The 16538-nt window shown below is 33.2% G+C and overlaps 4 protein-coding genes across 7 annotated transcripts; 2 read left to right on the forward strand and 2 right to left on the reverse strand.

Annotated features, from left to right (window-relative positions):
- Positions 1-860: 860 nt before the first annotated feature.
- LOC139088156 (pyruvate dehydrogenase E1 component subunit alpha, mitochondrial-like) lies at positions 861-3626 on the reverse strand. The gene is made up of 7 exons (XM_070637229.1): positions 3418-3626; positions 2587-2755; positions 2474-2521; positions 1920-2322; positions 1777-1860; positions 1455-1718; positions 861-1392 (listed from the first exon to the last, which is right to left on the reverse strand). Exons 2-7 carry the CDS (start codon positions 2635-2637, stop codon positions 1067-1069), a joined length of 1176 nt encoding a protein of 391 aa, XP_070493330.1. The 5' UTR covers positions 2638-2755; positions 3418-3626; the 3' UTR covers positions 861-1066.
- Positions 3594-6004, forward strand: LOC139088119 (uncharacterized). Of its 4 annotated transcripts, none has more exons than XM_070637187.1 (3): positions 3594-3690; positions 3864-4394; positions 4447-6004. In XM_070637187.1, the coding sequence occupies exons 2-3, from the start codon at positions 4115-4117 to the stop codon at positions 5982-5984; spliced, it is 1818 nt and encodes a 605-aa protein (XP_070493288.1). In that variant the 5' UTR covers positions 3594-3690; positions 3864-4114; the 3' UTR covers positions 5985-6004. The 4 variants fall into 4 exon arrangements, with proteins under 4 accessions (XP_070493288.1, XP_070493296.1, XP_070493280.1 ...); XM_070637195.1 differs by lacking the exon at positions 3594-3690 and having other exon boundaries at positions 3696-4394; positions 4447-5642; positions 5729-5783; XM_070637206.1 differs by lacking the exon at positions 3594-3690 and having other exon boundaries at positions 4343-4394; positions 4447-4497; positions 4568-6004.
- On the reverse strand, positions 5982-6940 carry LOC139088163 (acylphosphatase-2-like). Its single transcript, XM_070637241.1, has 4 exons — positions 6731-6940; positions 6639-6655; positions 6469-6578; positions 5982-6205 (listed from the first exon to the last, which is right to left on the reverse strand). Exons 1-4 carry the CDS (start codon positions 6897-6899, stop codon positions 6085-6087), a joined length of 417 nt encoding a protein of 138 aa, XP_070493342.1. The 5' UTR covers positions 6900-6940; the 3' UTR covers positions 5982-6084.
- A 5027-nt stretch (positions 6941-11967) lies between these two features.
- On the forward strand, positions 11968-16456 carry LOC139088145 (uncharacterized). The gene is made up of 4 exons (XM_070637217.1): positions 11968-12558; positions 14091-14195; positions 14275-14512; positions 14577-16456. Exons 1-4 carry the CDS (start codon positions 12349-12351, stop codon positions 15257-15259), a joined length of 1236 nt encoding a protein of 411 aa, XP_070493318.1. The 5' UTR covers positions 11968-12348; the 3' UTR covers positions 15260-16456.
- Positions 16457-16538: the final 82 nt, after the last annotated feature.

Genomic DNA, 16538 nt, shown 5'->3' on the forward strand with positions numbered 1-16538 from the left:
TCTTTAACTTACTTTTCAATTCAACATATCCATCGTACTCATCCTTAATGTAATTAACAATCATTAATATGAAGAACCAGCAAATATCTTTCTCACTATTAATTAAATTACAAATTTCCTTGACGATCAAACTGTTGTATAAAGGCATAATATTGTCGATGACATTCCGAAGGACTCGAAAGCTTCTAAATTCTAAATTCCAATCATTTTGGTTAGTAACGACTTCAATCAGTTCCTTTGGACTCTTGAAGTCTAGGTGAAATAAATTATTTAAGAATTTTCGCAAAATAGACTTTGTGAAATGATCTGCAGGCAATAGCTCGTGTGTGGACATGATGATCTCATTCTGGATAATATCTTGCCGATGGATTAGATCGTTGATATAATTCTTAATAGACATATCAATTAGATCTTCAAATCTGTTGCTGTCAATTAGTTCCTCAAATAAAATGTAGCTGTCCTTATCATCCAGAATCTCTGTAACAATTTGCAGCTTCTCATACTCATTATTAATACTTCCTAAATAATCACTAATTGAGCATACATCACATTCTTTAAGTATTTTCAGTACATTTAAGGCACCAATATTGTAACTGATGGAATTTATTTTGTTTCTTATGATTTGCTTCTCAAAACTGTTAAGGTTGACTAATTCCTTCTTTAATTCATACTCAAATGGCAGTATAGGACACTCAAATCTGTTTATCAAGTCGTTTACTATATTAATTAAGTAATTCAGCTCCATTTCAATAATTTAAGAATTTTCCCGGTCACTTTGTTTTGTTTTTGTTACGTTTTACGTATACGTAAAAATCCAAAGTGCTTACGTAAAAATATCCGTTAAAAGAAAAAACCACGAATTAAAGTTTAATTAAGGAATTTCAGTGTTATTTGAAATTCGATAAATATTTTTCGGCATTTTATTTCTATTAGTTAAACTTAATATCCGATTGAGAGAAACAAAAAAATTACAGCACTGAAATCTCTATGCATGTTAATGAAAACTTAGTTACACATTTTTTTCGTGTTTCGATATAATGGAAATGGGAGATATACATACAGGAAATTATTTCATGTTAACAGCAAGACCATTTGATGTGTGCTTAAGCATTTGATCTGGTCGTACTCCACGGATTTCAGGCTGAGCAGTCTTTGAGTAAATATCGCACGAGAGCTCTGAAACTTCAATTTCTGGTTCAACCTTTGCAATATCAGCAGCTGCATCTACTTCTTTCTTGACTTCAGCATCGATCTTCTTCAATTCTTCAACGGTGGCTAAACCAGTTTGAACCATACGCTCTCTGAATGATGAAATTGGATCACGTTTTTGACGAACTTCTTGAACTTCTTCACGTGAACGGTAGCTTGTGCCTGGATCGGACATACTGTGACCTAAAATAATCCATAAAATGCCATTAGAATTAAGTCAATATAAGTTAGTCAATAAGACATACCAGAATAACGATAAGTTGCAGTTTCAATAACAATAGGTCCATTATTTACAGCATAATCAATTGCAAATCTTGTTCCTTCTTTAACAGCCAAAACATCCATACCATCAATCCACAAACCAGGAAGAACGTCTCCTCTTGTATAATATTCTGTATTGCACGATGATCGCTCGGAAGCAGTTCCCATACCATATCCGTTGTTTTCACACACAAAAATGCAAGGCAATTTCCACAAATATGACATGTTGTATGCCTCAAATACTTGACCTATGGATTATCACTGTCTTTACTATCCAATTCTATATTGGGAATTTCACTACTATACCTTGATTTGAAGCACCATCACCATAGAGGGCAAAGCAAACACCTCCATTTCCTTTGTATTGACAAGCTAAGGCTACGCCGGCACCTAAAAATCACAATATAAAGTTACAGATTGAATATTCAGCTACAAAATGAATCTCCTACCCATTGGGACTTGAGCTCCGACAATTCCGTTGCCACCATAGAAATTTGGTGCATACATGTGCATAGAACCGCCCTTACCGCGAGCACATCCACCTCGTCTACCTGTTAATTCGGAAAGAACACCTTGTGCTGATACTCCCATCAAATATGTCCATCCATGAACACGATAGGCAGAGATGAGATTATCTTGTGGACGCATAACTGATTTCATTCCAACAGCAACAGCTTCTTGTCCGGAATATAAATGGCAAAAGCCACGAATAATTTTCTCTTTGTACAAATTTCCGGAACTTGTTTCGATACGACGAATAACTTGCATTTTTCGGTACATGTCCAATGCTTCATCTCTATTTACACTGACCGTACTCGAAGGTGCACTGTCCAAGCGATGAGTTTTGAATGGCTGTCAAAAAAAAAGTGAGAGATGAGAGAAATGTCAAGTTTGAGGAAGTAAACAAAAATTTTTGTACAATACAAAATAAACTGATCTGCGCAATTCTAATATTATAATGATAACTGTAGCAACAGAGTATATAAATTTATAAACTACTTACTCGAAATACTTCGAATGATGCTTCTTGCGTTGCATAATTTTTTGCATTCTGTGTAAAAAAAAGGGATTTTAGATTATTTTATATAATGATCATTAATTATTGATTGTCCTTACAATATTAACACTTTTGAAGAGCTTTGTGGCGTTTCTTGTTATGTTATTCATGGTTTAAATCCTTGGAAATAAGAAAATCAAATGGGAAACGAAATTTATTTATTTGCAAAATAATTTTAGAATTGCTTTCGATGCACACGATGTTATTCGCTTAACAGTGTAGATGCAACTGAAATATACGAAGAGAGAAAGGTGCATTTTAGCTAATAGTATCATTGCAATTGCTATTGTTAATCACTTTGTGCTTTGCCGTCTCTTAATTATTTTTTAATCCGCGGATTATTTTTTTAATCTGAGTTTAATTTTTTAATCCTTTAGATTTAGTTAATTTTCAAAACAAAGGAATCTTTGCAATTTTCTTTTTTCATAGACAATTTTTTGATATGATGATTACATAATTTGATAGCTCGTAGTATTTATTTTCGGCTGTTCTTCTTTCTGGAGACTGTTGCATAATTAACCGCGAAATAAAATGATTTTCATTCATCAAGTCATGCATTTAAAACTTTAAAATACGTTAAAAAGGAATTAATAAGAAAAATCTTTACTATCAAGGCCGAATTTTCCCTAACCTTGCTCACTATTCTTTAAGTATCCGGGTTTTGATAAAAATAGAAAATCACACAATTGAGATTATTATCTTAATAAATTTTCACTTGATCGTCACATTAATATGATACGCATATCCAAAAACACATGACACCCACACGATTTTATTACTGATACTATTTTTGCACATATATATGCACTCTATTCGTGACGTGTAATATGGAATAACAATACAAGTTCAAGGAAAACATTTTTTTGTTAATTTGCCAATCCTTTTCTTACTTTTTTTGCTGCGTATTTTAATTAACTATGCCGAATTTGTGTAAATATTTGTTTATACAACAGAATGCTTTAGTGTCTGACGATTCTTATTAAACTGAAACCATAAAAATTGCCTCGCGATAAGATATCAAAATATTTTGTGTGTTTTTTGCTGTATAGTTTCGACAATTTTCACAAGACAGTCAAGTTATACAAGAGAAATCACATTTGGAGTGAAGTTGGCTGAATGAACTATTTTTAGGCATAGATACTCTACATTATTCCCAAGATCCAGTAAATCTCACAAATGAGAAAAAAAGCCGTTAAAATTCAAAAATTTCAAATCTCATGATCGCTATTTTTCAAATTAAAATTTAACGGTCATTTTTAAATCAAAATTGATTCAAAATTTATTTATAGTGTCCATCCCTTGAATTGTCGTTCAGTAATTCTGAAGTTCATTTCAGTTGAGTTCATGAGCGGGAAAATATTTTGGAACTTTGCGGACAATTGGCAAATCATGTTAATCTCAAGCTTCTTCAGATGCCTATGAATTCAGATTTCTCCTGACTGTGCTCTTTTCACATTGTCAGCTATCTCCATCATCAAAATACCATAACGATAAAATTAGATTCAAAAACTTTCAAAATATTCGGTCTGTTGACAAGATACAATTTTAATTTTATTAAATCCTAGTGTAATTAAGGAGCTAAACCTTATGGATATAGACTATACACAAGATATAGATTATGATTTCAACGATGGGAATCAGGAACCATTCGTATATTTGGAGGAATTTGATGAATACCTAGATGAACTGAATTTGGATTTTGTTTATCCTTTTAATTCCAAAATAATCAACTTTGAAGACGTCGGGTCGCTTCTAGTGATAATTAGTGATGAAGAAATTGTAAATATTAAGTACACAGTCAATACAGACAGTCATGACAAAGTGCCAATTAAGATCAAAAAGACAACAAAATTCACTAACATTGCAGGTAATCCAGACATCCTTTAATTAAGGAATATGCACTAATAAAATATTTTTAGGAGTTGACATCATTTCCAACCAGTTCCACACATACATTCATGACAAAAATGGTGATTTATTCAAGTTCAGATCAGCACAGTCGCTAGATAAAATCAAGCATGAGAACATACTTTATTTAAGGTATTACAACTTTCAAGACAACAGCTGTTTCGTGATGATATCCAAAGCTGACACTAAAGTATCATTATACATCTATGATAAATCATTTGACAAGGAATACTCAGGATATCAGAAATATGTAGACCTAATTTTACCTGAAGATTCCATCCAAACACTTGAGAATGAAGTCACACTGCCAAAAATTAAGGAAAACTTTTCATTCGCCAGCGAGATGCTGTATAACATTACTGAAAATGACCTAGATGTAGAGTTTTTCAATTTTTTTCTTGGACTGGATGTTAAGAATGAGAATATTAGAGATATATTGTTAGTGTCTATGAATGACAGGCTGTTTTACGTCAAATATACAGGTACTTTTGATGCAGAAAGTACAGAAATGGGAGAATTAGAGCAAGAACCTTTGCAACTAGAGACTGTCATCGTTTCCAGAGGAAGAATAAAGGCCATAAAATACCTAAATAGTTCAATCATGATCATCGATGAGTTTTGGGTCCTGACTGTATTTTATCAATGTATAAGGACAAATGTGATTAAAAGGACGGAAATACCACTAGGTGATGAAATCAGCTGCTTTGAATTCACCGACCAATACTTGATATACTCAAATCGATCTAAAATTATTTTTATGAAGTTCAAGTTAGCACCATCGGAACCGGAAGTTTTTGAAGTAGATTTAAGTCTAGTCGCAACATTTTCTATAGCTCAAAATAACGAATTCCTAATAGCCATAGACAAGAATAAGTTCTTCTATTACGTGCCAATTCCGCAATCGGAAGTTCCAAAAGACAGCGATGACATGAATGAAAAGTACGAAAAAGTCACAAAGGATGACTTGAAAAAGTTTCCGGATGTTATAAAATATCTCGAAAATGTTGAGCAAGACATAAAGGAACTGTCGGATACGATAGAATATGAAAGCAACATGTTGCTTCTATTGACTCATTTAGAGAGAAATGACAATGTGACAGCTGGAAGTGCCAAAATCAAATATTTGCCATTTTTAACACCATCACAGGAAGACGATATTATTTGTGATCCAATAACTTTACAGTCAGGACATTCATTCATCCGAATCGTAATTGAACTTGACCGTATTTTTAGTGCCTTTAAATTCACAATTGCTTTTTATCGCCATACATCACATAAAGGCGTTCTTCTTAGACATATCGAAATTGAGCCAAGAAATGACAAGACAAACTTTGCAATTTATGTACCTGATGAGCTTGATGATCATCCAGATAATAAGCTAGAACTTTATGCTAACTTCTATGTCAATATAAAGGATGAATGTCATACATTACAAATCCCGTTCAGTATTAAAGGAACTAAGGTCTCAACATCATATACAAATCGACAGAACATTGAGATTGATAAATGTATTAAGGCATTGAATAAATTGTTACATGATGATAAATAGAATAATTTAAGTTCCAATTATACCTGGATGCTTTATTGCTAATTAATTGTTTTAATTTAATGAAGATCACTGAGTTACAGTAAATATAATTTTAGGTGCTTTATCGTACTCGTTTGATACTAAAGTTCTCGTAAGTAAAGTCACTAATAACTTTAGGCTCCGAAAAGACAGCTTTATCAATTCGGCTTGATGGACTTCCAGTCTTTGACAGCCATTCCTTCCTACAATTAAAATAACATTGTTTTAAATTGGTCAATCGTTGCTAGGTGATATATCAGGATATAAAAGATGAAAAAATATATATATCTGTGGACTATGGATTTCCCTCAAATCGATAATCAATAATCCATGTCTGGAATATTTTTAACATTCTAGAACATGTCTCAAGTCACTTCCACTACATCCATAAGTGTAATCATGAACAGTCACAGGTATCGTGTGAAAATCGACAGTTAAATCCCACGAGATTAGTAACAAAACTTACATTTGATTTAAGGGACCTTCTTCACCTTCCATTTGACCTTTGACAGTCCCATCTTTAGTATTCATACACCAGCCGCGGACTCCTAGCTTCCTGCCAGTCTCCTCAGTATGCTATAAAAGTAATTTAGTTAATATAATTCATGAAAATTGTCATAGTTAACATTTGTTTACCTTTCTGAAGAAAACACCTGAAAAAATATTGAAGGAAAAAAATGTTGAAATTTAATGAAACGTAAGCAATATTGTGTATATTCAATAGCTACCTTGTACAATTCCAAACACTTCAAAGTCACAAGCTAAAATTCTACGGCCGGACATTTTCGATGGTTCTGAATTCGGTGAAAATAGATTAAATTTTCCCTCAATATAACACAATATAACAAAAAGCGCTGTGAGACATGATATTTTGAACACAGATTTAATTTTAAGCATTGTCGGAGAACTGTTATATTTTTTACGTTATGCTACGTCTGAATAACAAATAGAGAATGAATTGAAACGTGTTGATGAAAACAAAATCGAATTATTTAACAAACTTTTATGACATTTCCGTGATCATTAAAAGCTTTGTACAGCTTTTTATTGGAAATATTTATTATTATTTATATCAATCAAATGTCTTAATAGAATCGGAATAGTTAGTAAATTTTGATCGCGAATTTGTTAGACATATTAAATATTGTTTTTAAAAATTTAACTACTTTCAAAATTCAAAAAGTTTTGCATCATTTTTTCGCGTCTTTTTGATTTTTTTTTTTTTGAATTTCAAATGACAGTTATTTTCCTAATTTAAATATCGTAACAATAAAGCAATGCAAGTTTAAGAATAATGCATCCGTGCCTTTAAATGTCTAGCCACATGACCACCCGTAAAACATCCAAATGAGACTACCAACAACTTGAGGAATTTGTGTGGCTAATGAGCTTGAAATCGTCACGAATTTTCATTTCATGCTTTCATAATGTCAAGGCTCATAAAGGCATAGGTTTTCTACTTTTATTATCGTAAAAATTGCCATAAAATTGGCCAATGAATTGTGAAAATGTCCATTCATGGCCTGAGTACAATTGCTTCCCTAATTGAGCCCATACATTTGTCCAATACAGTCCTTGACCCTGACTATCGTCCTTGATTTCATTCAAGGCATTAAGTATGACCATATCTTGGAATCATTTTTGTGAAGTTTCTTTACTAAAGCTTGGTTCAAATGAGCTGCCCGGAATATTATCTATGGAATCAATTGCTTTATAAACTGGAATTAATGCATAATATTCTGAAGTGTTAAGAGCTTTTTTTCGTGGCAAATCAAGTTGCTAGAAGACCGGCTTTCAGCGAATCACATTCAGAATTAACTTGTAATGAATCTGTCACTTACGTCCAGAACTGGGCATGCATAGTTGGTCATATTAACTTAAACGAGAAACATTAAATGCTACAATGATGTACATAAATTCATGCTTAACAGAGTAAATAAAATCAATCACAGTAAACATAGAAGTAGAATTAAAATTCAAACAAAGCTCTTATCAAACAGCTGATAAACGTACGTAAACTGTTATAATCGTAAAGTTTCGCGGGGAATTTCAAATTCACATTGACTGCTGAGCTTTTGTTTCATGTACAATACACAATCTTTGTTCAGCTTTTGAACAAAAGTTTTTTAGAAAGAAATGCTCACTTGAGTTTCTCGAGATGTAAATTTGTCGAAATATCCTGAAAAATTAATTTTAAATTTCTGATTTCAGACGACATTTAGACATGCTTCTAGAATTGTCAAAATCATCAGGGTAAATAACAATTTTATTTCAAATTTCTTTACGATACATGGAATGATACAGCAATTTGTTTTACGCAAGATAGAGCAGGATGTAACATGGTATAATTGGTGATAACAAGATCATTCATTGAAGAGATATAAGATGTTATAGCTGGATCTTTGTGAAAATAAAGCATTTTTGTGAAATTCGGATTAATTTGGTTAAACACTGGCAAATCCAGTGTCAAATCACTAAAGGATTATTTAAATTTGGAGGATATAGAAGGCAAAAGTGTTTTTAGAAAGTAATGCTCACTTAGTTTCTCGAGATCTAAATTAAAATATCCTGAAATATTATCTTGACGACATTATGCTTAGAGAATTAATGTATGCAACAATTTTATTTCAAATTTCTTTAGTATGGAATTCAGCATGAGCTTGCTTTTTTAGGTGAGTATACTTATTGTCTGTTAGGGTTATTTGATCTATTAGAGCCTCCTTGACCGTTAGAGCTTCTTTGATTATTTCTACCATCATTTCTATATTGTTTATCAATTTCCTTCAAACTAGTCATCGAATACTTTTTCACAAATTTATTCAAAGTTGCTGAGATGTCATTTGGTTTTGTGTTACGATCCTGGATGAGAATTGTATAAAGGGAGATTTTATTAGATTCAATGACTTTCCAAAAGGGTTAAGTTAATATCCATTTTTGTCAGACTATCCCTGACAGACAATAAGCATACTCACTAAATTAGTGTGCTCATAAGTTTACTCGGGTATACTAAACAATATAATTGATCATTCTCAATTTTGTGAGCATACTCACGAGGATGCTTCTTGTCTATTCGGATAAATTAATGCATGCATTTAAATAATTTTAAGATAAACTTACACTCATTTTGTTTTGTTAGATCCAGAATGAGATTCTTTGATTTTATTAGAACCAAATTTTTTTATGTCCTTTGTCTACGAGAATAGTTGAAAAAATGAAAATATTTCAAGTGAAGCTGCAGTTATCTTTTATTTCTAATATTCTAACTATCCCACGCCCGGTAATGTTATAAATAAATTTGAAAGTCATTGGACGCATAACAAGCGTAACAAAAAGGCATGTCAGACACTTTGTAGTAGTAGACATGAAATTTACATTTGCAGCTGTATTTACTGCCAGCATGCAAGATCATGTAGAGTAAGCTTTTGAGCGTATGCCCATTGTCTGTTAGATTTAGCTGCATAATTAATTAATTTACTGCTGAAACTTGTAGCTATAATCTACAATATTTTATTTAACAGCTGTAAATTGGAGCTGCAAACATAATGTGTTTACTTAAAACTTAATTTACAGCTGCGATTTTTTCCAGTAACAAATCATTTACAGCTGTAATTTATTTTCACCTGCAATTCAATTCTAGCTGCATTTTAATTACAGCTGCATTTTAATTACAGTTGAATTTTAATCACAACTTTATAACAGTTACAATTTTTTAATAGCTACAAATTAATTTGCAGCTGTATTAAATTCATGCTACATTTCATTTCCAGCTGCATTTTATACAGCTGCATTTTACTAACAGCTATAATTTTACGTCAATTGTAATTCCGAAAATTTATTCTATTGCAGGAAGACCGAATTTAACTACAGCTATAATTTAATACGTCAATTGTATATTCCGAAAATTTGGTCTATTCGGAAGACCGAAAAGTTATCGAAAGATAGAGCTTTCTACAGACGTTCTCTAAACGCGGCAATGTACGAACCAGCCAAGGAAGTAAGTATGTAAATATAATTTAACGCTAATTAGCATAGATTATGTCAACCAAGTACTTTCATTAAAGTAATTAATCAGTAACATAATGATGAACTTGGAATAACAAATCTGAGAACCAGCGAAATTTAAGGGTTGTCCTTGAAAGCATTCATGCTTAAAAAATCTTAATTCAAATCCATCACTTCCAACCAAGTTTATTAATCATTTCACACTTTCTGCACTTTTTTGTTGTAACTTATTTATAAATTTTAGTCAATTAACATGTTGTAGGCATCTCGTGTACGAAAATTTACTATTACTTGCGTATCCAAAATATGCTTCATACCAGCTTCATACATATTTACATATCCAATTATCGTTCAATCAGAAAAAAATGTTCTAATTTATTTGTTTTCGCTTAGTCGTTTTCAATTTGGCATTTTTTGATGATAACACGCCGTGTTATTGTTATGTTATGGGGAGTTATGGGTTATGGATACACAGAAACAAAATCTTTCATTGCAATGTATTAACACGTAATTTGATATTTTTTTCCTTCTCTCTTTTTTGAAATGCAAATGATAAAAAAAATAAATTTAATCCCCAGTGTGTTGACATTTTTGTCACATAGTAATCTTTGTGTGTTTCCAGCAGAGTTGGAGACTTTAAGGATTAACTAATAAGTATTAGGATTAAATGATACTAATTGCTTCCTTATTTCTCAAGCATTATGAAACAATTGTGATTCATGACAAATTACGACCAATCATAGATGAAACATGAAGCTAACTTTATTGCTGACTTTCGCTGCTCAATTCCCGATCTCATATGCATCATCATTTTGAATGACAGATTGCTTAGGATTTTCTGATGTTCGGATTTAATCTGGGTCAGGCAAATAGAAGCAAGTAGTCTTAAATTCGATGTGAATAGCAACCTCGATCAACATGATGTGTCCAATTCCCTTTTATACTGTCACGTTATCGTTCGGACACTCTAAAATCTTCTCGTTTACTCGGCGTCGTAGCAACTAAATTATGTCGACTAGATTATGCAACTCAGGAAGACTCTCGAGTCCTAATATCACGAGCTGGTAAAAGAGTCCGAAGAATATATATGAACACACGCATTAATGTTTGTAATGTGTCAAGGTGTGCATTAGCCACGGAAATAAGTAAGGCACATAGACACTAAATATCAAAACCACTAAAAATGAATGAAACTCAACAGCAGCAAAAAGCAAGCTTTGACATCTATGGACAAGAATCTAGTAACGAACTAAAGTTACTCAGTTGCGTTGAAGTCAAGAAGCTTTTGATATTAGAAGGGAGCAATATCAAACTTTATTGCCATAACACACAAACTCAAATTAATGAGCATACTTAAAGCATGCTTTTTTCATACAAATGAGCATGTTCACAAATTAGAGAATACTCATAGTATGCTCTTTGTCTGTTAGGATTAGATATGAAATTGACATGTTAACATGCTGTTACATTGTTCCTTTTACCCAAGAAGAATACTGTGATGACAACATGACTCATCATCCTGCTTATCATAATTTTTTTAAGGTTAGTTACTAGAACTGAAGTTTATATCCTCTTGAACCAGATTTCATTTTGATATTGGTCGATATATCATCCATGAAATAGTTCCCAAATCCCACACAGCAACAACATTTCCAGCTAAGCAATTATGCAAAGTTTCATAATTTTAAAATTTCCCAAAAATGATATCTGCGATTAGTTGCTATAAAGAATAATTGGATACAACAACCCACACACACTTCTTAGTAAATCATCAACTCTGATATCCACAGCAACCTTGAAAAAATATAAAAAAAAAAGCTTTAAAGCTCTAAAATTGACATAGATTTTGTTATTTTTGTTACCTTTGTGAGATGTTTTTGAATCCTTACAAAAAAGGTAGGAAACAGGAAATTGAATTTCTTCACAGAGTATCCAGCCAAAATACCACAAAATCAACATAATTCATTCCTATATAGAATTAACTATAAATCAATGGATGAATATAAATAAAAGCAGCAACATTATTCAATTCCTCAAATAACATTTGGCATCGTTTGTCACAAAAGCATCAGAGAAACAATAGATTTAATAAGACTTGGTGTTCCTTAGCTGCCTGTTTCTTTTCTTTTCTTTTCCTCCTCAACGCGTTGATGGTGTATATCTATACACGTTCATAAATGAGAGAGTCGTCATGTTTATTTATTTCCAAAATAACATATACAACGTCGGTTCAGTTGTAATCTGACTTTGAGGCTTGCAGCACCTCGGAGAGTGATTTTTTATACTAACTTATTTTTTTCAACGAGACAATAAACTTGCATTATCTTATCAAATCATAAACAATATGGCATTAAAATTACCTGAATTTATAACATTAGATTTTTTGCAAGGCATCTTTACGAAGCATTTTAATGGCAGTGGATATGTTAAAGTTGAACATTTTTGGGGTGAATTTGCGACAAAGCCTGGTGATAATTATGCAAGTGATATGTATCGGATTAATGTTGATTATGAGTACAGTGAGTGTAAAAGAAGGAAACCGATTATATTGAAGGTAAGTTTGCATGCTTAACAGGCAAAGAGCATGCTTTTATGGTACAGAAATACCACTATGGTACGTAAAAGCGATCTCATTACCTGTTAGGGCAAGTTAGAAGTATTAGATCCCGAGTGACACAAATGAAAAAAGTTCTGACACGGGAAGGAACATTGGAGCTTCTGCTAAACTTCCTGTATTGACATTAGGACTAGAACTGATTCCGTTTGATGACCATATGTCAATATATGCCGGAAATAGCTTCATTTGTGTTGCTCGGGGACAGTGCACATACATATGACATGATATAAAGGAATGGTACTCAGGGAGTTTTAAAGGAAACAGTGCTAAGTATGCACTTGTTGATTCAGTGAACATTATAACATCTGGGTTGGTATTTTTGAACTGGAATTGGTAGTTGCTCAGCCGACTGAGGGAAGTCATGGATCTCTACTTGATCTCTACGGCCTGCTAAGTATGTAAGTGAGGGTATGTTAGAATCTTCTTAATCACCAAGAGTGATTCAGATTATGTATGGCTGTCTGATACTTGAATCAGTCTGGTTCTGATAACATTTCTGTATCTATGGTCACAACAAATTTTGGTTTTTTGCTTGTCTCACTTAGTGAAGTACCAAGATAACTGTTCTAAATTGCATACTTCAGTATTTTTATTGTCCATATCGTCAAACAGCAACTAAGCTGTACTTTAAAGCAGCAATAAAAGCACATCCATATCTTTTAGACGGTTTGCAGTTATCTTGATGAATAAATGATAGGAGCGGAATCAGAACTTTTTTAAGAGTTGGAGAGTATTGAGTTTTGAAACTACTTAAAAGTTGGAGTGTTAGCTTAGTTATAATTATATTAGAATGCGCCTGAACCTAGTTCTGCCGATGGATTACTTACTTACTTACTTACTTCGAATTGGAGCCAAGATTGCTACAAAATGCTATCCATCTGGCTATTTTGCTAGTCGAATCACAAAGTTCGTAGAAATTCTCAGTTTTGACATATAAGTTCCTTCATTACCGTCCTACCCCATGATGTTTGCAGATGGCTAACAGTTGCCAACTTCAAATATCAAGTGCAATCCCAAATAGCACAAGTCGGTCACTTACTTACTTACTTACTTACTTACTTACTTCGATCCATGACTTTCTACAAGTCGGTTAATCCATCCAAAATCCGACACCAAACTGAAGTGACTCTTCGGGTTTAAACCGAATCTGGTACCAAGTCAGAGTCACGTCAGGGTAGAACCGAACTTCTGATCGATTAATGGACTTGTGATATGTAAGAATACTATGTATTGGCGGTTCCCTGATGGCTATAGTGTGCTGCAGAGTGGACAGGACTTTGGGAGACCGGACTTTTTGGGAGGGATACATTGGAGTCCTGCCAACTTTGGTGTATTGCACAGAAGATGTTTCTGATTATATTTAAGTGTAAATTCAAAAAATACAGAAACAGATTTCTAAATTCCATATTAAAACCCCCAAAATAGCCCCTTAATACCCCCACTAATCATATCTATTTATCAATTATCAGGTGATGCCAGAAGGTGAAATCCAAACACTTGTTATGGTTCAAAATAAACTTTATCCAAGAGAAATTCACACGTATCGTAATCTACTTGTCGAAATCGATAAACTGGTAAATCAATTGAGCCTTTATCACAGTCATAATGATAATAATAGACCTGATAATGAAAATAATAATAATAACATTTTAGTTGAGTGACATCGACGACCAAACAAAATTTGCACCAAGTTGCTTATATACAGCTTCTGAGCCAAAAATGATGCTTGCATTTGAGGATGTAAAGGATAAAGGATATAAAGTTCTGCCACGAAATCGTTTATTGAATTTCGATCAATCATTACCGTTGATGGTGAAATTAGCGAAACTGCATGCTGCTTCAGCTGTTTTGTATGATAAAAATCCTGATATAATGGAACCGTATATTGAAGGTAAACAGTTGTGTCTTTTGCTTAACATATTGTCATATTGACGTAAGAATTCAATCTATTTTAGGCTCAATTTCCAGGAATCCAGAACGGCAAGATTTTCTCGTTCATTATCGCAATTGTACTCGCGTTTTGGGACTTGTTGCTGAAAAGGAATGGGGAAGTACATGGAAGGAAATATCTGCGAAATTGCAAAAGCTTGAAGCAACAATAGTCGATAAAGGATGTGATGTTTACATTAGGGATGAAAAAAGCTTTTCAGTATTCAATCACAATGATCTGTGGATTCCTAACATTTTCTATAAATATGATGAGAATGAGCTTGTTCAGGATATTCTGTTTATTGACTTTCAAATGCCATATTTTGGCAGTCCTGGTATTGATTTGAATTTCCTTATTTACGGATCATTAACAGAAGATACAAGAACGTCATTCAGTAAGAAATTACTTCGTGCTTATCACGAAACTCTTCAATCTGTTCTTATTGCGCTGGATTATAAGAAGAAAATCCCGACATTACATGACATTCATATTGAAGTTTTGAAATGTGGATTTAATGGTGTATTGGCTGCAATGTGTGAAGTTCCACTTTTGTTTTATGAGAATTCAGAAGATTTAGAGATGGACTTGTTGTTGGCTAATTCCACAAAAGCTGAAGAGTTTCGTTATTCGCTGTTTAACAATCCAAACTATAAAAGCTTCATTCAGGCTCTTTTGATTGAGTTTGATGATTTTGGGTATTTGGATTAGATTAAGTGGAGTTATAGATTTTGGGTGGGGAATCTCTTTATTTGTTGTTACAGAGATGTCAGGGCAACTTCCTGAAAAGCACAAAATGGTTAATCGATCAAAAATCCAGATCCAAGTTGGCTTCGACGACTGAATTCAAACCAAATTCAGCACCAATCCAGTGTTACTCTGGCATCTGGCGGTGTAATTCCGGATTTTGGATTGATTAGCTGAGTTTTGTTATTCGAGCTTAACGCAGAGCTAGATGTTGACTCAGAATTTGAATGGAATTCACTTTTTCAATTCAAAATCCAAATCGACTTCAAACTCTGTGCTTCACATCTCTGTATCACTAAAACAATTCTGTCACTCGAGAATATCCCCTATACCTGCAAAATTCCAATTCAATAACAAGTCCTTGGATAATTTTATTAAAAACTTTATTGATATGTTTCTAACTATAAAAATGAGAAAAACAAAAAAGAGTTTCATCTTTACATTTAATTTATCATTTAAAACTTATGTCCTACTATCTTTCTTCATGGAGATTTTCTACAGCTTTCGGTAAACCCTCTCATTCCGAACTCATGTTGATCAACATAACTTCACGAAACATTTTATATATCCACAAATTTATTTACTTTATTTCGAAAGTAAGTTGATTCTATGTCAAATTTTTACAAAATTATTTTTATGGGGTTTGGTCACTTATGACGTCTGATGGGGGTGGGGATGGGGAGTAGGCAAGGAGTCAGATCTATGGATTGGAGTATGAACCTATGAACCATCTATTTATGAGGTTAGGTACAATCGCGAACCGATGCGTCGCCGTAATAGCAGTAAGTCACGAAGTTGCCCTAACGACACCGTGACGGCGAATTTCAACCCAATGCGACCTAATGCGATTTGCAGCATTGTGGCACTCGGGAATTGTAATGTGAATTCATTACCCGAGCTTCACAATTTAGTCAATAGGGTACCAATGCGTCGCCTTATTAAAGGCATGACATTAAGTTGCCCTAACTACACCTTGACGGCGGATTTAAACCAATGTGGTTCGCTGCATGGTGAAGCTCAGAAACCCTAATTTGAAGTCACTACCCGAGCAACACAAGCTTAGTCGTCAAGGAGCCGTAATGTGTCCGTGTTGATGACAAGAAGTAAGGTAATGGTACCTTAACGGCAGCATAACGGCTGTTTTCGGTGTCTTAAGGCAGTTCTTGGGTGCCTACACTTCATAGAAAAAAACTTATTTTAGTTAATAACAATTTTACTAAAAATGTACAATGAAAATTTTTAA

Source organism: Chironomus tepperi, unplaced genomic scaffold (genome assembly GCF_022539635.2).
Source record: "Chironomus tepperi strain 1889 unplaced genomic scaffold, CSIRO-AGI_Ctep_v1 contig_12, whole genome shotgun sequence".
Lineage (NCBI taxonomy): Eukaryota > Metazoa > Arthropoda > Insecta > Diptera > Chironomidae > Chironomus > Chironomus tepperi.